The following is a 24235-nucleotide window of genomic DNA, read 5'->3' as shown; positions in this document are numbered from 1 at the left end:
TGCTTTGAGGCCTGGCTCCAGCAGCATCTTCTGTAACTGCCACATGATAAATCAGGCTGTCTCCTATTGACTTTGTTTTTTTGTATTTTTTTTTTTCTCTCACAGCTTTGCTATTCCGTGCTTTGCTGCTGAGACAATTAAGATACAGCATTTTAGAGACTCTAATCCCTCTGCAGGCTGCTTTTTCATCTCTCTTCCTATCCAATATCACGTCATGTATCACTGGATTTTTCACTGGCGCGTATGTTGAATAATTTAATTCAATTACAGTTTAAGAGAAAAGAAAAATGTTCCCAGATGGCATTGTTGTAAGGCTATGGTTTACCTCTGAAAATGAGTTCCTGGGAGTTCAATGCAGAACCATATGGTTCATTAGGGCTTTTTCTGGAATGCTGGGTCTGTTTTGGTTCTTTATATACAATTCTAAGAATGCCACCTTAGAACATAGAACCCTCTCGGTTTAGTTTATTACTAATGATCGCTGCCAAATGAGGAGTCTGAATTGACTTGAGCAATGTACAGATGGAGATTACCTTGCATCTTTCATGATGACATGACGCAGTTCTCCACATTTTAAAGGACTTTTTGGACTATTTGGAACAGGTGACACTGTAGAAAGAGGGGACAAAGTGAAGTGAAGTTTAAATCAGATCTGTTGTTTCAAATGGCAATATGTACTTCCATTAGTCGTTTTTTATTAATAGTTTGCATCATTCTGTACTGCGTGTGCTGCAGTTGGTATGTGCTTAACGGTGACGTTCAGTTTACAACAGATGTTTTACACATAAACATGGCAGCCTCAAACAATACAGAACAATACCATCCTGTACACTGTCAGTTTGTTTTAAGATGAATTTCAAGGGACCAGCAAAAACAATTGTCTTCCTTATTCCCAGGATTCAGTGCCAAATAGCTAACTACTATTCATTGTTCAGATATTGTATATTAATATTACTGGACATATAGAACACATCGAATTGACATTGTATATTGTAAATAAAACACATAGACTAAGACTGGACTGTAATTAAACAGTTAGACAGCAGCAAATCAGATTCTATTACTTCAACAGTATTTGTTTATTTTAAAACACAGTCTGTTTTATTGAAACAAAAATCCAATTGAATGCAAAAGTCAAAGGCGTTAGTAAAATGGTCTTTAAACTAAACTAAAGTACGTTTTTTAGATACCATACCCTTGAAAACATCAGCCAAGAATGTTGGGGTTCCAAGAATAATTTATTAGAAAATGTCTGACTGTAATTTGGTTCAATATAGAACCAAAGGGTTTAACAACCATTAGAGGTTCTTACTCCATGGCTTCATATAAATCGAACTGTAAGAAAAATCAGTCAAGTAGACACATTACTATGATGACATACTTAAAATGATTGTCTGTGTGGCTTTTCTTATGGTTGTTTTTGAACCTGTCACATAAAGCCCATGTTGTTCAGAATATAGCAAATATAAGAGTGTATTATTCTGCTGCAGACAGAAGTTGTATTTCAAAATGCTTTGTAAATAAATCAGGGTTATTGCTATGCCTCTACTTTTGAAGTTGCATGCATTCAGGGAGAGAGGAATCGGTTTCCCTCCTAACAAATGAATTCAATGGAACCCAATCCCTCTGACTTGAGGTTTCCATAGCAACCAGTGTCAACATGAAGTCTTGTACAGGTGCTGCCCACAAATTTATATAAATACATGTGTGCATTGTATGTGTGTGTGTGTGTGTGTGTGTTGGGAGGGAAGAGAATTCACAGAAATATAGATGGTTTAGACAATTGTTTCTATTAAAATCAAATTTGAGGCTACACAAGAAGTCAAAAATCACTGGATGAAAAAAATAATGGCACAGTTTTGTATTTTTAGGTCATCAGCAATACCTGCTTCTACTCTTCTGTACAGTGATCTTTCATTTCTTTAGCTGTATTTTCAAACAGTTCAAGTCTCAATGAATAATAAATAAATAAAAGCAGTTTTAAAGGGTATTGGGGTCAAGCTTTATGTTGAAATGAGACACAATTACCCTTAACTACTGGCAATTGATGCCTGGTTGATATTTATAGCATAATAATAGCTGTCAGGCAGTGAATCATAATTCCAGCAAGGCAAACAGATGGAGAAATAACCCTTTTTTTAATCAACCCTGATATTGAATGACAGCGTTAAAGATTGTGACATACTGCACTTTCTATTGCTATGCATGCTGGGATTGATTTAAAACAAACTATTACCAAACCGTTTATATTCACAAAATACTACACATTTCAATACAGAATGTAAACTCTGATATACATTTAGACTTAGATGAGGATATTTGAATAGAGGACTTAACAACACTTCTCTAAATCTAGCTCACCGGTAGTGAAGAACAAGCTCTGTGCTGCCTACTCCGTGCTGCCTTGTATAAAGTAAACTACATAACTGTGCAGTATCTTAAAATGAGTTAGGGTAGCCACGGCATCTTCGTATTACTGTCTATCTCATTGACAGAAAAAGGAAACATTTAAAAATGGCTTTGTTTCATAGTAGAGATCCATTTGAGATCCATACATAGTAGTATTACTGATAATGATAAGCTATACATTATGACATGCTATCAATACTGGAAATAATCCTGAACATTATTGGAAGGAAAGCTTAAGAGAATTGTTCAGTAGAGGTTGTAGAATTCAAATACTATTCATTCAAGATTACTTTCATTTTTGTATGCAAACAGGATTTGAATTGGATGACAATGTTGGTTTTTTTTTTCAGGGAAAGAAAATGCAAACCATCTTGAATAAATGTTACATAACATTTTAAATAAATCCTTTTCTGATGAAAATGATTATTAAAAAAAAACAACATATTACTGCACATAGAGAATGTACTTTGATTGAAAATCTTTGCAAAATGAATGCCTTATTCTGATAAGGCATTCCACTGTTCTAGCTGTTTCCTCCTTGGTTTCCCTCACCACCCTTAAACCCCAAGACTGAGATCAAAAGTAACTCCTGAAAAAACTACATTGTGGGGACGTCCCCACTTTGTAAAACACCTTCAAAAAAAAGAAAAAGTGTCAAAATATTTAATTTGTTGTAGACTTTCACCCTGTGTGGAGTTTTGTCTGACTGGAGTTAGAAATAGTAAATAAAAATATAGGGAGAGTCAATGAGAAGTCCCCACAAATATAGGAATGCAAACGTACGTGTGCGTGTGTGCGCGTGTGTGTGCGCGTGTGTGTGTACGTGTGTGTGTACGTGTGTGTACATGTGTGTGTGTGTGCGTACGTGCGTGTCTGTGGGTGAGTGCGTGTGTGCGTGCGTGCGTGCGTGCGTGTGTTGGTAATGATGAGAGGTGGAGAGTTTGGGTCTATCATTGTTTAATAAACACACCATCAAGTTAAATTGATTGAAAAGTTCCAAGTCACAACTGGGAATCACTTGTCGTGTGGTTACCTCATGCTAGGTAAGTGCTGATTGCTATCAAGGGAAAGCTCCTGGCTTACACTTGACTCTCAGGAGCACTTCTCCTTGGAGACAGATTCATTTGTTTAGTCAAGTGCCACAGGCTTCCAGCTTCAGTCAACCAATATCTGGTTAAGCTTCGGAAATTGAAACTGAGTTTACTCCCTTTCTTAATTTTAAAAAGTTCTTATTTACCTTTGTGTTCATGAAATTACAACTGCATTAAACCCAGGTTGCCAGGACACATAACAGTATATTAAACAGAATGGCAGATGTTTTACAGCAGTATCATATTTACATTTAGATAAGGTCTAATACAGCACTGACTAAATCATGTGCTCATAAAGGTAAACTTACTATTTAGATATAGCTTGGATATACAATTTCAATTACTTTTAAAATTTGATTATTTTTTCTCATTGTATTAGATTTCCCCAACATAAAACTACACAAATAATATGAACATTTTCACCTTTGAATTTGTGATAAATTGACAATAATTAATGTATTTGTCAATGCAGCTGTATATCAACCAGTTTCTATAGCAGGGTAATAAAAGCGGTTTCAGTCATTTAAAAATAAAAAGGTCTGTAACCAGCCCTATATATGACAGATTCAGTAAGCAATAAACTAAAACAGTTATTGATTCTTAAGATTATAAGATTACAGTATGTGTTATATCTATTTAAAAAAGACAATTAGTACATTTTACAGTGTCATTAGTAAAGTATTTCAGTTGAAAACAAGCTATCTGCTGTTACCATATCAATATGCACAATGACTGCTCCACATAGAGCATAACCTCCTTGAGAATACAACCTGTTCATTAGGTACACATTTCTTAAGTACAAAAGATATCTCCTGCATTTATAGGGCTATCGGACTAGGAATTGTTTTCTCTACTATGTACTATGTACTACAGTACAAAACAAGTAGCACTTTTGTTGCATCTCGGTCTGTGTGTCATTTCTGTCAATGGCATACAATCACACTTCTAAAGCCCCTTTCACACTGGCACTCCTACCTGGGTCCGGACCCGGGTTCTGGCTACCTGGCTCACAATCCCACCTATTGTGAAACCACGTACCTGGGTCGTACCGGGGTCGACCCGGGTCCCAGCGATCCACCTCAGGATGTGGGTCGACATGCTATGACTCGGGTTGAATGAGACGAAATGCATGATGGTCGCTTGTAAGCTGATGAAATAACAAACAGCCACGCCTGCATGAAGGTTTCACTTCCACACGGAATGTTTATGTTTATTCTGTTTAGCCATATTTTTGCATGAGACAGATTGCAGCAGGGATGTAGAAACATTTGCTCTAATCAACATTTGGGCTGATGCTTCAATCCAGAGAAGCTTGAGTGGAAGCATCCTTAACAAGCTGCTTACGGGGTATTGATACATGCATTGTGTACTTGCGTCTGTCACCCAGGTCAACCCTGCTTTATCTAAAAGCAGTGTGAAATCTCATACCCGACCCGCATGACACCGGGTCCTTACCTTATTCAGTTAAGGTAACTGCAGTCCATTCCAGTAGATCTGCATTATGAGTGCCATAAGATGTAGTAATTAACCACCATCTGCTATATACCAGTCAGGTTTACAGCATGATGGCACTGAAATAACCCTGTCCATCTCATAGAAGGACTGTAATACACAGGCTGCCGTAAACTTACTGTCAATATTTTAATAGAATTAACAACCCCAATTCTGTTACCTGAGATTGGGAACGTTGGTCAAATATTTACCTGATTAATAAAAAAGACAGCTGATCAGAAAGTTGCAAGTTACAAGTTGCCATAAATTACTCTTGTTCGACAGGTAATTGCAGTAAATAGTTCTCTGGCGAGAAACACCAAGTCCTGCTGAGGATTGATTGCAGTCAGAAATCTTATTACCCTGCTGATAAATACAGATACTAATTTGGTACCATGGAACGACAAAGATTATTATTGTGTATTGGTGTGTACCTCTGTGATAATAATGTTTAATATTATGATAAGGAAAATATGTCCTGTAAAATGCTTAGCATAACAATATACAGCAATCTTCTTTAAGATTTATTTTGCTTTCTCAGTTATGATGTACAGTATATAGCCCCAGATGAAACTTGCATCACAATTGAATTAGATGCAGATTTTATATCACAGTTTTTTAACTAAACTTTCTAAAGTTCCATACCAGCTGCCTTCTCAACCCAAGTAGGCTACTGGACCTGGGCTGGATCATCCGTCGCTGAGCTCACATCTTCAGTCTAAAGCAATATCTAAGAATATCTTTCTTCACAGGTCATATTAAACATAAGAAATTAAGGCATCACAATTAAGTTTGTCCAAACCCAGTTTTCAGCAACTAGAAATTAACATGTTTTCAGCAAATACAATACAATTACCTAGAAAATTACACTATGAACAATCTCTTTACGTCTTTGACCCAGCAGGTTGTTTTCTTTGCAATCTCTCAAACCAACATTACCAGTTGTAAAATCAAGCTACCGGCTATGATAAAATGTTGATGACCATGGCTGGACTCTCTAAATGTAGTAAAAGGAAATGGGTCAGACACCTTGTAACAACAGCTAGACAAGACTATGGTGGGAATTGTGACCAAGAGACAGGCTGAGACGCTGAGGAAGTCAGGAAACAAGAAGGAGAGATGAGATATAGAATGTACAGGACTCCCTGACAGACTCGACTTGGGACTCATAGGAAGACGCTGCATGGAAATGACACGCACAAATTGACATGTAGGACCAGAGCAAAGGCCAGTGGAAGTACAAAAGAAGTCTGGAACCTGGTTCGGCTCAAACTGTTGAAGGCTTGTTAGTGGTTCTTCTAACACCAGGGAGCTGGTTTCTGAATTCACTCAAGGTTCCATTAAGGTTCATGTTCTGGTCTGCAAACTACTGATTGGGAACTAATCCAGCTGCATAATATTAAATTCCATTTAGCCAGAAGTATTTTCAATGATCGAGGCCATCATTGGGCCCTCCATACCATGGCCCTTCACTTTTTAGCAGTTGAAATCGGTTGCCTTGAGCCTTGAGCTTTAGGGATTACCATTAAACCATCAAGTATTATTTTTCTTTTATTTTTTCACATTACATGCTGGGACCCTCACTCATGCCTTTGCATGTCACATCAAAGCTGGATTACTGTAATACATTACATTACAGACTACTGTAGTACACTACATTACAGACAGGCTTCCCTTATCAAATCAGCACCGTTTTCAGGCGTTACTAAGGTCATCACCATATCATCCAAGGCTTCAGTGGCTTGAAAATGTATTAAAAGATCCTTCAACTCACATTAAATACACCTTACAGCCAGAATCTCAACGGTTTTTCCAACCTTAAAGAGTACCATGTCCTAGACCACACACAGCTGATTGTTCCTGCTGATGAGACATTTTCTGTCTCCCTCCTTCTGCAGCTGCACTTCTAGGGAGCATTTAATATACCTTTTTAATATCATATTATGTGTGTTCTGTACAGTTCTCTATTGATCATTATTTACCACGCTTACTAACTATTCCAGCAAAACACTGCACAGGTTTTGTGTACAATGCTTCAGCTCACAGCACAACACTAATACGCTTCCTCACTTCCCCACAATCAGCCTAAGGAGTCTTTTCAGAAGCTTCTTTTTTTTTTTTTTTTACAGGAATAGTTAGTAAGCTTGGTAAACAATTCATGGAACTGTCCATTACCCTAAAATACTTTTGAATAGGGCTGATTACATAATAGAATAAGAATCCACTTCCATTGTACAGTTTGCACTGTGGAATATAGTAACTGCATGTAAGTCGGTGGCAGGAGCTTTGTCTGCCTTTTAGCAACAATCAAGCTGAAACCAGAGGTTGAGCTTCATGCTTCATTGGGCTATAACCTGTTACATATACTTGTAAGTACTGAAGCCTCCCTGGTTTCCTCTGACACATTCTATGGTGCTATTGTTCTGCTTCCATGTTTGTCGTATTATTATTATTTGCTTAAAGCCAGATAATAAACTTTCTCAGTCAAATTTACTTTATTGTACTGTTGTTCACGATTTTATTGGTGGACTGCAGTCTTTAATTACAGTTTTTTTTGGTTTGTTTTTTTACAAAACTGAGGAACAAATGACTTGAGTGAAAACAGGTTTTTTTTTTTTGTTTTTTTTTAAATCTCACCCTTTAAAAAAGTTAATTGACGACTGGAGCAAATGCTTGAAAATGTGTCCCAATCAGTCTAAAATTGGTGGACAGGTGAACAAAGTTCCACAAACAAATGGTGGATTTTGACTCACTGCTTTGTTTTGCATGCGGTTCTTTTCCATTGCCCAATGTCACGGCCAGAACAGCAGAACGCTAACTTTTGAATATATTCCAAAATCAGATGGTCTGTTTTTCTTAATCAAATTAAAGACCCAAAGCATATTCCACTAGGCGGTGTCAGCTCCCTTCATGCTGTCAAAATGACGAATGGGGAAACTGTTTATCAAGTTGGGTCCTGGCCTCTGTGACTAGGATACTTGTAAAAGCCACTTATTAAATAAAGATAAATTAAATTAGTCAAATTTAATTTTGTTAATAAATAGCAATCAGCCATTCCACCAACATATGGAGGAAGATTAGTGGGAACGTGTTGTTCTTAAGGTACTGTATGAGTGAACTACAGCACACAGTTAGGTCAATATAACCCATTTTATAAATGCAAATATTATGTAGTTAAGCTGCACTCGATCCAAAGGCAAAGGCAGTTTATACTACTGGGTTACTAAAAAATATTTACATGAGGCCAGCAATGATATTACATCAATCAAATAATAAAGGTTGTTGTTTGGAAAGCTGTGTAATATATTGTCAACTCTGATGTTATAGATAGTCTCATTCTACTTCAATAGATAAAGTAAAAGTCATTTTGGATAAAGTAAAAGTCATTCTGTGTTCGGTCCACATTAAATAGAGCAATTCCATCTATTATTTTAAGTGCATTCTTTGTTATGTCAGGCTGTGTTGACACAGAGGGTTTTAAACTATTTATTGTCACTTGAATAGGATAAATAAATAAACAATAAATAAAGTATTATTTTGCAGGAATTACAATTTAGTTTTACCCATTATTTTTGTCAAAAGCAAAAGATTTAGTGGATAGTTGTCCTGTGAATTGCCTACTTCAATGAACCTATTGAGACCATAGCCACATTTACAAGGGCTTCCTGACAAGATGGCATTCAACAGCAGACAATCATACTCAATGCTCAATGGCCTATTGTTTGTTTTTAAAATATATATCGGATGCTACTACACTATAGGAAGAATAACACAATAGACTCCAGTTAACTGGAAGCAAATAACTTAGTAATGCAAGTTAAAGTCTCATAAGCACTCACAGGTTGTTTATTTTCGAAAAAACAGTAACAGTGGTAACAGTTTCATATTTTGATAGGAGATGTGGTTGGCGTATCCCATTATCAATTCATTCCTGTATGAATGATAAGGACCTAGTGGCCCTTCAGAAAAGGATGTTATTTACCATCTTTAGGGATCAGAGAGTAAAACCACCTCTAACAGACCTTTCACAGTTGCCCACAATGCCTTGCTCAAGGCAGGGTTCCATTATCAATGGAATAAATGCATAAGTCGCCCCTTTTGAGAGGTCAAGCAGGTGGAGATTTTTGTAACTAAATTAACAATCGGAGAGTGTGTGATTTGTCATTTTTAACCCTTACCCCAGTGTCTTACTCCATCCTCATTATGTTGCTTGTTGAACTGAAGTACATGACAATAAATCCTGAACATTCCCTCTTCCTTATTTTACACATTTTTGAGTCTCCTTATTTTAGTGGATGCCTGCACTTTAGTAAACGTGACTGTTTATTTAATAGCAGCCAGGTATTAAGGCAACAGTGAAATCCTGAATACTTCCCAGCCAAGTCCAAAACACTGTTGAAGTCAATAGTGATGATTGTATCATTTAATTGTGCATAATAGCTCCATCAGAGTTCACCTCTGGATTGTTATTATTGCTGTGCTATGAGGCTCTATATATAGCAAACTGGAAAACATCTGTCTTTGGTCATGTCACTCATGTGATACTTTCAAATTTAAATGCCCAAAGATTAAAACAAAAACAAAAAACCTTGCTTCAATATTTTTACTCAGTTTAATTCCAAAATCATTGTTAAAAATGTTCCTTTTAAATACATGCATCACTACAATATCATACTCAGTATAATAGACGACAATAAAAAAACAAGATCAATGTGCATAACACACATTACCATTGTAAAAGCAGAAAGCATAGGTAAGAATGTCAGAGAGGTATAGTAAAGCAGAAATGGTAAACTATTGTAAGTGAGTTATTGTGTTCTTATGAAACATTATGTTCAGCAGGAAGTTGATCCTGTCACAATGTCTTTCGTACTGTTATCAGAAGTGTTGTTTTTTCCTATCATAACAAGATGCATTTCTCAAGCTACAATAGATGATAAACAGGGCTTCATATTTTGATTAGACAAACTGGGTGCTCTACAACATGTATCTTTCTTAATTAAACATTATGCAATGTCTGCTGATTAAAGACATGAGGTCTGGGTGCAGTGTAAACAAATAATAAAGTAAAAGCAATGAATACCAGTTCAAACTTAAAATTCAAATTTACTGTTGCAGCAATGTCATTCTCACAAATCTGTTCTGAATTCTTTGTCAATTTCTCGTGCCCTGGATAGATAACAGACACACTTAGTTGCAAAAGAAAACAATGGCAACTGTGTTGTATTCCTCTGGTACAGCTGTGTTTTAATGCAGTACTTCAACAACAGTCTTTTTATATGAGTTGTACAAGAAGCCAGTATTACACTGGCTGAGCACACTTTTAATATGTACATAACAGATAACCAAATCGGGAGTTATTATCAAAATGCACACCTGCAGCCTAATCTGTATATTCAATTAACATCTTTCAAGAAGAGTCACAATAACACAGCAGCCGTCCATGGGCTACTGTGCAGTTCGACTTTATTATCTTCCTATTAGATTCATGCTAGATAAAACAGACACATTTTCAGATATTCGCAGATTTATTTTGAACTGTGTGTATTTTTTGGTGGTCTCATACAATTCTCATACAATTCGCCACATCGTATCACAACTGTTAGTCTCTGCTTGAGACATGACCAGCACTGGCAGGGGGTGCTCGGGTCAGAATTGGGGTTTCTCATAGGGTTGTGAGGGGAAACTCCTGAAGCACCTGTGGGCACTGAGTCTGACTGCAGCCAGTCTTTGCCCCATATATTCAACAGCATTAAATAAATACACCAGAATTAAATGTTTTGTGTGTGTGTGTGTGTGTGTGTGTGTGTGTGTGTGTATAGAGACATTCATAATCAGTCCTCTGTTTGAAAGGTAAGCAGTAAAATAAATAAAGCGCTGATGTAATATGCAGTTTGTAGTATTGCAAGGTCTGGCTGGCAGGTTTTAAATTTCCTGCCGTGTAGAAATCCCAGTTCCAGGAAGCCCATGTGAACAGGGAGTTGCAGTTTTCTTTTCTGAAAGACAGTTCTGACTCATATGTTGAAGGGAGTAGCGCAATCGGTTCTCATTGAGTCAGCTTGTGTTCATTTTTTTTAATACTGTAGTTTTAGGTCATTTTTTTACCATATAAAAATGGTATATCATTCAAACATGTACTACAGCATTACAGTACTACTTCAAACTACAGTAAAGACATATACACATTTTATCACACACACAAACAAAATAAAATGTTTTATTTGTATTTTATTTTATGTTTAAATCTTAAACAGAAATGAATATATGTTTGTTTTTAGAGAACATTGGGTGTGAAGCACACATGTAATAGGGCTCTAAAAAAAGACATTCTGATAATTATTGTTCAATGAACTGCTATATACCAGATAAATGATAGCTATAGAACTGTCTACTGGATACAGTAATATAAATAATGTAATTTACTCAACTGAGAGCATATGATATCAAGTCTCTAATTCCAGACACTTTCCTCTTAGGAATTTGGCCACCTGTACAAATGGTGGGAAATGGGGCTAGATAAGACTTGCAGATCCTGCAGTGCCAAATCTCAAATTATTCATTGAGCAATTTAAATAAAATCGACGGAATAGTCTATTGTCTTAACAATAGAACCGAACCAGCATTAGCAATCTCAGGCTGTGCAGAGGGGGAAACAGATGAGGTCATTTCTTGAATATACAGGGTCATTAAAGTCGGAACAAATTTCAGGAGACCTAAAAGGAATTTACTGGCTTTGCATTCCACCCACTTAGCAGTTGAAAAGTTGAACTGTATAATGTATTGACTATATCATTCAACATGTTATATACATTATTGAATATCAACTGGCCAAAAAAAAACAAAACATGGATTGGAAAACTGCCTTAAGATACCATCTAATCAGACTTGTAGAAGGACATTGGCTGTCATGCAAACCTGACTTCTCAGACAAAAAGGTGTAAACAGAAACATTAAACTGTGCCACTCAACATGATACTGTTTGTGTTACTAATGAAGGACAACACATTTTTTTGTTGAACTAACACAAACTGTTACAGTGTATAGGCACTCCACATTTTAGTGCACATATAAGCATCATCTTGTAGCATTTGTATGTAACATTGTTACAGTAGGCTACCTAGTAACTTGTAATTAATGGACCAGTAATGTTATAAGTGTTGCAGACAACCACATTACGGATGCCATGCATATTGATTATCCGTCCGCCCAGCAGTAATTCGATATGTTAATATATTTGAATATCTGTATTTTACTCCCTCCTTGTCCGGCGCATGCCAGCTTTGCACGGCGGATCAGCACGCGTCATCTAACTACAATGAGAGCAGGATGGATGAGACAAAGCGCAGCTGTCTGCAACAGTTTGCAGATCCGAGTTCCCTTCTGTGCAGTCATCCATCCACTGAAACATCTGCATCCAAGCTCGAAAAGCCGATACGTCAAAAAAAAAAAAAAAAAAATCCATATAGAAAAAAACATAATATGCATGGTTCGTTTGTTAAAGAAAAAAAAAAATGGCACTTGTTTTAATGTCATTTTAGAAACTCATAGCTAGGATTGGCATATTAATCTAATTTATTGAACACCATTTATTACACGTATCCATAAATATATCCGTTGCTTTATGTTTATGTACATGCCGCAGGTGCACTATTACAACCTGCAGTATCTGTCGTCTGTGTTTACATATCTGACAGAGGTAGCATGAAACAGACAACGCGCTTTCTAACACGCTATTTGATTATTATTTTGATTACAGTGTTTGTTTGGGTTATTGTTTGTTTGTTGTTTCTTTAAATTACTTGTACCTGTTCCTTACACCTTGTAAATTAGAGCTGTTGAGGCTGATTTAACGTGCAATTGATGGTCAATCTCTTATATTCAAAAGGTAATCCTGTACGTTAGTACATATACACTTGTACTTGAATTAATGGCTGATGTTTTGCATCAAACCCAAGTATAGCTTTTTGAAAGAGTACCCTATGTAAAAACAATTGTTTCATATTAACAAAACGAAACGGCTTTATCTCTAATATTTTTACGGTTACATTATTTATTTATTTTTTTTACAATTTTATACCATTCGCAAATAGTGCAGCCATATTTATGCAATACCTAAATATGAATACATATAGTAGATGGAAATTCAACTAAAAAAAAAAACTAAAAAAAAAACAAACAAAAAAAACAACTTTTGTTCAAAATTTAAGACAGCAATTTATGTATAGGGTACATTAGCCTATTTGTAATGTGCTTATAAGTAAATACTTCAGAGAGTAAACACATGTTACATTTTCTCTTAGTAAGCCACAGTCGTTTTTTTGTTCGTTTGAAGATACTAGATAGTGGACACACTTTATCTGCAGAAGTCGTGTTCATACCTAGCGCCTTGGCAGATGGTGGGAGCATAGTATCCAGGTATAAAAAGCTACATTATATTAGTCTAACAACAGATCGAGTCAAAAATCAAAACCCAAAGACTGACATCTGGGAAAGCATAAAGATCCAGCCAGGTATTCAATACTAAATTCAAGAGCCTACCTCCCTTCTGCCGCTCTGTGCAGACAATCATTATCATTAATAGCTGCATTTAGCGGGGACTGATGTTATCTGGGTGTCGCTTTTTATTTAATTAAGCCTATTCTGTGAAGCTTGCGTCACTGGAATAGTTATCGGGACCCGAATCTCAAATGAGCGGAAATGTATTTAAAAATATGCCGTATCTCTCTTTGTATACGTAGATATAGAATTGATCTGTGATTCAGTTCAGACCATTTAAGGGTTAAAAACAGAGACAAGACACTCCAAATTGCTGGAAGAATAATGTAAAAAAAAAGAAGGTTTCAAACAAGATTAAAAAAATAAGATGTTGCATGACATTTTAATGCATTTTCTTACTGCGCAATGTCGTCTTAAATTAACATAACATTGATTAGGAACGCGTCAGTCTTAATAATGTATTTCTGTTAAATTGAATCCACGTTTTGCAGTGTGATCCTTATAAAATGTTGCCACATTCGCATGGTAATTTTGTATTCATTGCCCATATAGGTACCAATGGTTTTGCTAACTTAACTGTGATTTACCACGGTTACCTGAAGCTTTACCATGGTTGTACATTGCTGTTACAATGCCACTGCAACCTTTCTAAGCGGAAGTCAGGATAACGTGTAATACACCACGCTTCCACAAAAGCAAACGAGGGTTTTATCAAGCGCTGCCTTACCGTCAACATTAGCTTGAAAGGTGCACTAAACCAACCTCTGTATTTGCACAGAGCGACTGTTAAGCATTTTGCCATAATGGGGTTGTGTTATGTTTGCATTTCTCTCTCTCTCTCTCTCTCTCTCTCTCTCTCTCTCTCTCTCTCTGGTAACTCATTTTCTATGTCGATTGAAATCTTTTATTTCGAATATAATCCCTCTTGCACCTGTAGCATTAAAACGAAGCAAGTTCCTGAAAAACACACATACACAAAATGATGACCTGTTTGGCTATGTCCCTGTTTACTGTTGGAGTTGCAGTGGTGTTATATGCTGCATAATATACAAATCGGACCGCGCTGATTGCGTTTATTTTCGCGGTGCATTTTTTGAGCGTCCTCAAGATTTAACGAGCACGCTCACAAAGGTTTATGATTTCACGAAAACATAATTCTGATCGGACCTCATTATCATACAGCTGAATGGTTATCTACACCCCCCGTTTCCCCCGCCTTTCCTTTTTTCAAAAAAAACAAAAACAAAACATGAAAGATTCTTCTGTGCTTGGCTTTAACGAGGGGCGCGCGACCCAACAATAGAGGAACGTAGCAACCATTTATTTAGGCGAGCTTTATAGGTACACGCCAGACTTTGAGCCAGGCAGCCAGCTCCACACGCACTATAAAGCACAATAAAAATCGAATAAAGTTTACTTTGAATACGAAATAGATTTCCAATAGCAGCAATCTGTTCTTTGCAAAAACCCACATCTGTTTTAAAATAACTTTAATGTGCCGTATCGCTAGAGAAAGTCACATCTGAGCACTTAAAGTCATTACCTACCTTTCGTGTCATTTTTATTCTGATTTTCGTTTTTATTTTAAATAAAGAAATATGTGAACTGTATAGTTTAAATTATAAAAAAAATCTATACATTTCAATGTTAGTTTTACAAGAAAAAAAAAGAATCTAGCATCTAATTAAAATCAACATACAAAAAAAAGAATACAATTAAACTGAACAATTTCATATTTTCCCTTTTATAGTGCAGCAAGAAATATGATATTGTCTAATATCCATTGATTATTTCATCTTAATTTCACCGGTGTCATTCGAGGTCAGATCATTAATCTTAAAGCTTTTAATAATAATAATAATAATAATAATAATAATAATAATAATAATAATAATAATAATAATAATATAGCCAAATGATATCCAGCTCTGCTTAATAAATATTTTAAGATTCTCTAAAGGCGCATTTTACAAACAAAGCAATAGGGCGTGTATTAATAAAATATAATAAATACAAATAAAAAGCGCCTCCCCTATGTGTTGTAAATAGATCAACAGATGCTCCGCTTGTTAGTACTCAGGCGTTCTCCTCTGGTGGCGGTCAGAATAGCAGCAGGGCATTAATTCGGATATGAGTGCTGTTGTCATTTAGTTGTAGTAGTACAAGGAAAAAATTAAGATGGGGCGGTGTTTCAGCCTCAATCGAGGTGATTGACAGTTTACATAATGAGAAGCAAGGGCACGAGGCAACTATATAAACAGAGTAAAGAGAGAGACGTTCTCCATTTAGTAATTGTAAGACCAGCGGATAGGTTGCAACTCCAAACCTTTTAACAAAGACGCAACTCCGTAATCCTAAACAAAACAACATATACACACATATGCAAGGTGGAGTCGATTAAGAAACGCAAGGTACCTTACTTTGGATATTGAGTTTTAGATATCTTCAACCTGTACCACTGGGATCACTGGAATTTCTATAGAAATTACGCGCTTTGGATTTGGAGCACTTGGAGGAAAAGAGGATCTGGACGGCTGGTCAAACGACTGGGAATTTTGGAAGAGTGTTGTTTTTTTCATCAGAATATCCCCGCCAGTACTTGGATTAGGTGTGTTTTTAAGACAGAGGAAAAGGGCTGCATTTAAAGGAAAAGGGCTGCCTTGGAGAAGTGGAAAGAATGGCAGCTTGCTTCATTTTGAGCATCGCACTCGGGTTGACGTTTTTTACGCAGGTAATTGCAATGTTTTTAGTGTTTGCAAGGATGGTGGGAAAAAAGAAGATGTCATTATTCGAACGTCATTCATTATTTCTTAATGTTCTGCTGTATTTTTTATTCGATTTTGTATCTTTTATTGTTGTTGTTGTCAAGGTATCGGGATCGGGAGTATTCGAGTTGAAGGTTCAAGAGTTTCTGAATGAAAATCGTTTGCTGGCTAATGGGAATTCGTGCAAACCCGACTGCAGGACTTTCTTTCGGGTTTGTCTGAAGCACTATCAGTCGGTTGTATTACCAGGTGACTGTACCTTCGGCAGCGTTGTTACCCCGGTGCTGGGAAGCAATTCATTCCAGCTCATCGATGCAGACAGTTCAAGCAGCCCTATAAGAATGTCCTTCGACTTCAGATGGCCGGTAAGTAAGGCAATGCTAACTGAGACCTAAACCGCGCTTATACCAAGAGTAGAATGAATGTTTATTTCTGTTTATGCATTCGTGTATTAAATAGAAATTAAATGCTTAATACCAATGCAATTATGCGGTGCGCGTTTTAATTTCGATAAGCTAAACGACAAAAGGCAAAAAAAAGTGCAGATACCACAATTATTAATAATGTTGCATCTAATATTAATAAGGTGTATAAGAGTATGCCTTGCGTTTGTGCTATGCTTTTAAGTGTGCACACAGAGACTGATAAGTACTTAACATGCCCGAGTGAAAACAATGGAGTATTAATTCGCGTTTCTATGCAATCATATTTCAAAGGCCATGCGTTTGTTATCTTACTAGTATGCTTTTTTTTCGTTTGTTGGTGTTTGAGCTATATGTGTAACTACCCTTTTCTTTTCTTATTTTCCTTTTTGGTCTTAGGGGTCGTTTTCTTTAATCATTGAATCCTGGTATGCTGCCTTTGCCGACCTACCTGTAGGTGAGTGCAACACACCTCTTTACCACAAGGGGGCGAATGTTCTCCACAAATGCAGTGTTGTGCGAGGAAAAGAAATACAGTAATATTTGTGTATGCTTTTACAATGTATATTATATACCATTTTATTGTTTGTTTTAGTATACCGTTATTTCATTTTTTTTTGTCTGGCTTACGTGCTACAATAGAACTTTATTTCATTCAAATTTCCTTCTTTCTCAATTTCAAACACAATTGCACTTCCTTTGGTTTATTTTTGGCGTGGGAAAGTGAGCCGATCTTTGGTGAGAATATGTCAACCTTGCCAAAAACTTCTGACCGCCTTTTCCTGTATTTTACACCTTTTTCTGTTTTCTGAAAAGGAATAATGGGTTTTGAATGTTTTGCTGACATAAAGGAAGAGGACATTTCAGTCTCAGTAGAGTTTCTTGAAAGAAATGCGGTAAAAAAAAAAAAAAAAAACTTTAAAACGACATACTGAGTACCATACTTAGTTGTGTTTTAGCTTCCCAAACTCAAGTAATTATGTTGTTTTACATTAATAATAATATTAAAAAAACAATGGCATAATGGTTATTATTATTATTAGTAGTAGTAGTCGTAGTAGTAATCGTAGTAGTCGTAGTAGTATTTTATGTAATTGACGTTTTATTATCCCCATTTTCTAATTTCAGACACAACCAACCCTGACTTATTGATTAGCTTTTTTGCGACCCAAAGAAATTTGGCTGTAGGGGAGGAATGGTCTCAGGCTGAGCAGACTGGCAAGGAGACGAAGCTAAGGTATTCTTACCGGGTCATCTGCAATGAAAAATACTACGGCGAAAGTTGTTCCAAAAAATGCACGCCCAGGAACGACCTTTTTGGCCACTACATCTGCGACACTGATGGGCAATTATCCTGTCTCCCCGGCTGGAAGGGAGAATACTGCGAAGAACGTAAGCAACAAGAGAAAATCATCTTCTGGCCTAAAGTATTTGGGGTTTTGCTTTAAAATTCTGAATTAGGCAATTAGACAATGACCGACTGAAATAATACGACGAATAACTGCCTCCTTATCAGCGTTGCTGCGTTCTGTGTAATTACTGCTTTTGAGACAAACATATCATTGATATATTTTAGGATTAAATATAAACACGGTTGACAGTTGTCCAGATTTGAAGTGGCCTAGTTGATTTTAGCCCTCCAAGGCACTGTCTGACTGCTGTTAATCCCAAACGCAGGCAGCATAATAAAATGAAAAAACAGGACATACGCGTGCACCATTGATTCACACCAATGAAATGTGCGCACTGGTATGGTAATCAAAGTACAGGTTTTTACTTGACAAGAAAGGTTACTTTGTTAAAACATAAAAACACACACACACACACTGAAACCCCATTTCAAATGTATCTCTAAAATGAACAATGCATGGTGGAGCGCAGCATTTTTTTTCTGTTTCTTTTTGACTTGGTGCACAGAAATCACAGCTTGGTAAATGTAGCTTTGGCGTCCATATTTCACAGACACAGTCTGCTCGTTTTGTTTACTGCTATAGACATGTGTGTTTGTTATCTCGTTGAACAACAATATGCTGTTTTAGTTATCCCATATTTTTTGTTAATTAAATCCTAATTAGCACGTACAGCTTTTGAAATAGGCGCCAAGTAAAACCCCGAATTTGTGCCGCCACATTTTCCTTTTTTTTTTTTATTTAGGTCTGCTTTAATTTAAATTAGCAAACGCGTGCTGGAGTAATCCCCCCTCTCTATAGAACGCGTGCAGTGTTACTTACTCCCAGGCCTGCGTTCAAATGGAGGAGCAGCACGCGCTCCGGTTAATCGCAGCATTATTATCCGCCACGCGCCTCTAAATTGCGGTCTCTATTGTTGAGCTAGGAGCACGGCAGCTGCAAATGTGGTTCGCACAGCCTTCAAACAACAATGGAGCAGCTGTCCGCTATTCAGAGCAAGCATCTGCTCAGGGCTAACCAGCCGTTAAACACTGGTCTTGTAACCATGCAAAATCAATGTCACATACAACACAACACAAACAGCAGCAAATTAACTGGCTTCTTCAGCATAGCAGGCCAGCAGAACAGTTTGGGTTCAATTGCCCTTGAAAAAAGAGACATATTGTCATGGTCAAAGAGGGAAACAACATGCTAGTTGCTGTCCCAGGTGGTCAGCTGGTAAATACAGAAAGTTTAGTTCAATTTAACACAAGCAAGCCTAGTTTGGAGGTAATACATGTGTGGTTGAAAAAGGACAGCAGTTGGTTGAACTAATGTCATTTTATTCTCTTTTGAATTTCTAGCTATCTGTCTTGAAGGATGCAGCAAAAGCAATGGAAACTGTTCCAGTCCGGGAGAATGCGTGTAAGTGTGTTTTATTAAACCTGCTTAATTCTTGTTTTAATTTGATTGCAAGCTAATTCAAGGCTGGTCAGTATGCTGTGGGATATGTATTTAAAGACCACCGTTTTTAAAATAAAAAATACTCCCATGAGTGGTTAGACTGTATGCTAAAGTGTGAAATGAGAATAAAAAGCTGTGAAGTTCTGTTGATGCACAGGTGTGTAACGCTGGTTGGATTCTTCCCTCAGGTGTCGGGCAGGCTGGCAGGGCCAGTTCTGTGATGAGTGTGTCCGTCATCCAGGCTGTAAACATGGCACATGCCAGTTATCCTGGCAGTGTAACTGTGAAGAAGGCTGGGGAGGACTGTTCTGTGACCAGGGTAAGTCTAGCCAACTCACTACATGTTCTATATGGTTATTTATTTTATTTTTTTTGTAGGTTTGATTATAGTGTGAAACACCCAGCCCTGGAGAGTTCATTACTACTGCGTTTTGAACTCACTCAGTAACTTTGCAGTTGTACTACCCAGATCACCTTGCTTAATATAAACTTTGGATACTGGTATAAATATGTAAATGAAATTCATCATTTATTTACATGATTATGCCAACTGAACCATTAAGATGTTCAATAAACGATTTTTGACAAGTTGTTGTGCATGTTGGTTGTAACATGTCATCACACATTTCAAATGTGAAATAAATTAGGATCATGCAAATTGGGGTTGGATAAAACAGTGGCTGTCATTGTAGTTTTATTGTGGCTGTATTTACTGCCCTATCGTAAATAAACCCAGTTAATACCAGAATCTCAACTTTCAAGCAAATGTAAAGCCTGTTAAACACCGTAAATAAATTGACCTTGACTTTCTGTGCGTTGCACCATTTATTATTCTCTCTGCTACAGCGCTTCAATTAGCCACCTGTGAATAAAAACAATGAAAGGTTGGAATAAAAGGATTTAATAGAAGGGTTTTTTTTCTTCTCTCTTTTGTTTCCAGATCTTAACTACTGTACTCATCACAGGCCATGCTTGAATGGTGCAACTTGTATGAACACTGGCCAGGGCAGCTACACCTGCACCTGCAGACCGGGCTACTCAGGTGTGAACTGTGAACTGGAGGTCAGCGAGTGTGACAGCAACCCTTGCAGGAACGGAGGCAGCTGCACGGTAAGAGACTGTCCTCCAGCAGAGATGTCTCAGCATAGAACAGCAGGGTTTTAGCTTCTGATGTAGCAAACTGTAAAATCTGGAAGCAGGTGTTTTGTCGCAGGGTGGAAGAAGAGTATACATAACATATTTTTAAAGCAATATTAAATAAGAGCTGGTGTATACAGTGAAAATATCAGGTTGTTCAAAGTTGGGATGTGGGTAGATAATTTATTTAATTGAGGTAAATATTAAACAGTGTTCTCCTTTGTTCCCCTAGGATCTTGAAAATGGTTACAAATGTACTTGCCCTCAAGGGTTTGAAGGGTCTCATTGTGAACACAGCTCCTTAACCTGTGCCGATTCCCCTTGTTTTAACCACGGTATCTGCTCTGAAAAAGACCACGGAAGAAGCTATATTTGTAGTTGCCCTCGTGGCTTCACTGGTTTAAACTGTGAGAAGAAAGAGGACAAGTGCACCAGCAACCCCTGTGCAAACGGTAGGCTCCCAATATCTCTGCCTGGTTTACAGCACATGTTTGTAGATCATTTCCATCTCACATGCAGTTAGCTTCATCCCAGAATGCAAGAAGGTTTCTATCCTTGGTAAATGTTAAAAATGGTAGCGGAAAACATGTCCACTGTCCCTTCAGTTCATTGAGTCTATGTTATTTCCACATCATCAGTGTGCAATGTGCAATACAAACCATCAATTAGAGGCACCAAACGGATTGAGGAAAAGGTTTTAAGTAGATAGCTGGTCCTTACAGAGGAGGCTGAGTTTTTATTAACTGCCAGACAAACTAGGTTAATTATTGCATGTATAAATGAATCCCTCAATCTATTTTAGTAGTTTGTGTGACTAGGGAGTGTGTAAATGTGTACACCATGGGGTTTTACATAATATTTGTAAGTGTAAATGTTATTTTTTTATGTCATGCCACCTTCCCACAGCCCCCTTAAAATAGGAATGGTTTTCACATGTTTCTTTTTTGTTTTCATTTTTAAGGTGGGCAGTGTGTCGACCTTGGCCACAGCAGGAATTGTCGTTGCCGCCCTGGGTTCACTGGCCAGCGGTGTGAGATCAACATCAACGAGTGCGCGAGTAAACCCTGCAGCAACGGGGGCACTTGCATCGACAACATCAACGACTACAAATGCAGGTGTGCTCCTGGCTACAGTGGCAGAAACTGTGAGATCAAGACGAGAGACGAATGTGCTTCCAACATATGTAGCAATGGGGGGACCTGTCAGAGTAGCACCTATGGCAGCAGCTTTTATTGCAAGTGTCCAAATGGCTTCACAGGTAGCCGCTGTGAATTCTACACTGTGTCTGTGCCAGACTCCAGAGATCAGACCTTTCCCTGGGTGGCGATTTCATTGGCTGTGGGTCTGGTTGCCCTGCTAATGTTGCTCTGCATCATTGTGGTCGTCCTGAGGCACATACGGAGACAGAGGGACTTGGAGGAACAGGACTCGGAAACCATGAACAACTTGTCGAATTTCCAGAAAGACAACTTGATCCCAGCATCACAGCTTAAAAACACCAACAAAAAAGTGGACTTGGAAGTGGACTGTGAGGTCGAAAAATCGAACTATAAACACAAAAACTACCACTTGGACTACAATTTAGTTAAAGACTTCAAAGACGATATGTCACAAGAGGATAAATGTCATAATTGTGACAAATTGTGTCAGGAAGAAAAGATACCATTAAGAATGCACAGGTAAGAATTGAGTTTCTCTGGTATGTTCGGCAGTTGCAGTAGCAATAGTATGCTTTTTATTTGAATTAGTTGATTGTAGACTTTTATTTTTACTCTTGGTCTCTGGTGACTGTGTTGGAGAGGAAAAGAGCGTCATTAATATTGTCTGAGAGAGGCTTGGCTGAGAAACACACCGGCATGTGTGTTTGACCTGGCCAGCCCTTGACAGACGCTAGGAAAGAACTTCTTCTGTCTAGGGGTCGCTAGAGACCAGCAGGAATATGTGCCAATACTCAACCTGTTATCTAGGAACAGACATAAAAGAACAGCACTGAGGGCCATTCTGGGTTTTACTGGGCGACAAAGTTCACAGCAAAACCTGAAAAAGCTCAATGCAATTATTTGCATCCCAGTTACGACAAGATTGTTTGATTGCTTGAGCAGATTTAGTATTTATGAAAATGAAAATGTTTGTCATGTCTGTGTTTTGTAAAATGAAAATCAGATTCCTAAGCTTTGTTTAGGTTTATTTATTTTTTTTGGTGCCATTTTTATGACATCCAAATTGTTTCTTTTTTGTTCAGAAAAATAGTGGCAACATTTTTATTTGCTTCAAAATCAGACCCTTTTCTGGTCAAATGTGTCAATACCACATGCTATCACAGGCAATGTCTAATGTTTTAACTGATATCTTTAACAATACAAATACAATTGAGGTGTTTGCTTCACGTCTCAAGTGGACTTAGGCTATTGTTTTGCAAGTGGTCTAAAGTTTCTTTGTGATCTGTGTCCCCAGTGAAAAGCCGGAGTGTAGGATATCAACGATATGCTCCCCAAGGGATTCCATGTACCAGTCTGTGTTTGTAATAGCAGAGGAGAGGAACGAGTGTGTCATAGCAACTGAGGTAAATTAACTTGTCTATTCCCACTTCATTTCTTGATTTGAATTACTGGATCATTCACAAAACTTCACTCACACTTTATATAGACTGTTCTGTTTTTAAAGTTGTTAATAAGGTTTGGTTTGAGGTTAAAATCCTTTATGGTCTATTTCTAAAGATGTGTGTTTTTAAACCCTACATTTACAAACTGTTATTTAAGTGTGATGTTTTGTGAACTGGTCATTTATTTATTGTTTTCCAAATTGTTTTGTGTTTTATTTTATATATTTTTTTTGTAGTTACTGTTATTTTGCAAACAGTAAGGATAAGTGGAAGAATTGGTTCAATGTATTTTCTATTTGTGTTTTTAAGCAGCCTTTTGATTTAGTCAGTCCACATTCATATTTTTTTCCCATACCAATACAATGCTAAAAGTGGGCACTGACATTTCATATATTTTTTTAAAGCATATATTTTCCCAAAACCCATAAATTCATAACAGTATTCCATGGATTGAAATGTAATGTAAAAGTAGTTTTCTTTTACTTAATAATAACGGTTCCTTTTTGCCCCCACAGGTTTAAATCTAGAAAAACAGCAATACACCTCAAACGAAAAGGAGGAACTATCTTCTGCACTGTTTACAAAAAAGACACTGAGACTGAGAATTATTTAAATGCAAATTGCTGCTCTTAAAAACTATTGAGAACTGGATAGAGCCAATGACTGACTGCTCCGGAAATGCAATATTACTTTTAATAAGTGTTAGAATGTATCTGCAGTGTAGGGCTGAGGCAAATCATGGACGTTTTATATTGGGTCTGAATTCCCTAATGTACAAAAAAAAACCTGTAGATTTGTGTAAAAAATATAAGCAGGAGAAAAGGATCCTTCTGAACTATCCCACCGTGGAGCGATGATCATAAAGAGACAGCCAAGGAAAACAATGGAAGCTGGAAGCTTTGTGCTATGCAAGATATAGGCAAAGGGAAAGAAAGAAATTCTCACAAGGACATTTAAAAATATTTCAGAA

At 37.2% G+C, this 24235-nt stretch overlaps 1 protein-coding gene across 1 annotated transcript; it reads left to right on the top strand.

The window, feature by feature from the left end:
* Window positions 1-15606: 15606 nt before the first annotated feature.
* LOC117421864 (delta-like protein 4) lies at window positions 15607-24119 on the top strand. Its single transcript, XM_034036314.3, has 11 exons — window positions 15607-16218; window positions 16357-16617; window positions 17074-17131; window positions 17803-18066; window positions 19427-19487; window positions 19715-19845; window positions 20467-20636; window positions 20896-21115; window positions 21625-22342; window positions 23118-23226; window positions 23781-24119. The coding sequence occupies exons 1-11, from the start codon at window positions 16165-16167 to the stop codon at window positions 23784-23786; spliced, it is 2052 nt and encodes a 683-aa protein (XP_033892205.3). The 5' UTR covers window positions 15607-16164; the 3' UTR covers window positions 23787-24119.
* Window positions 24120-24235: the final 116 nt, after the last annotated feature.

The sequence above is a fragment of the Acipenser ruthenus genome, chromosome 15 (assembly GCF_902713425.1).
Source record: "Acipenser ruthenus chromosome 15, fAciRut3.2 maternal haplotype, whole genome shotgun sequence".
Classification (NCBI taxonomy): Eukaryota; Metazoa; Chordata; class Actinopteri; order Acipenseriformes; family Acipenseridae; genus Acipenser; species Acipenser ruthenus.
Note: the sequence above shows the minus strand (reverse complement) of the source record. Positions and strands in the feature narration are given on the sequence as shown.

Excerpts from the sequence above, each read along its gene's own strand:
- LOC117421864 (XM_034036314.3), top strand. The coding sequence starts at position 16,165 with ATGGCAGCTTGCTTCATTTTGAGCATCGCACTCGGGTTGACGTTTTTT. Across the intron at positions 16,219-16,356 it reads GGTTGACGTTTTTTACGCAG|GTATCGGGATCGGGAGTATT; the intron begins GTAATTGCAATG and ends GTTGTTGTCAAG. Across the intron at positions 17,132-17,802 it reads CTTTGCCGACCTACCTGTAG|ACACAACCAACCCTGACTTA; the intron begins GTGAGTGCAACA and ends TTCTAATTTCAG.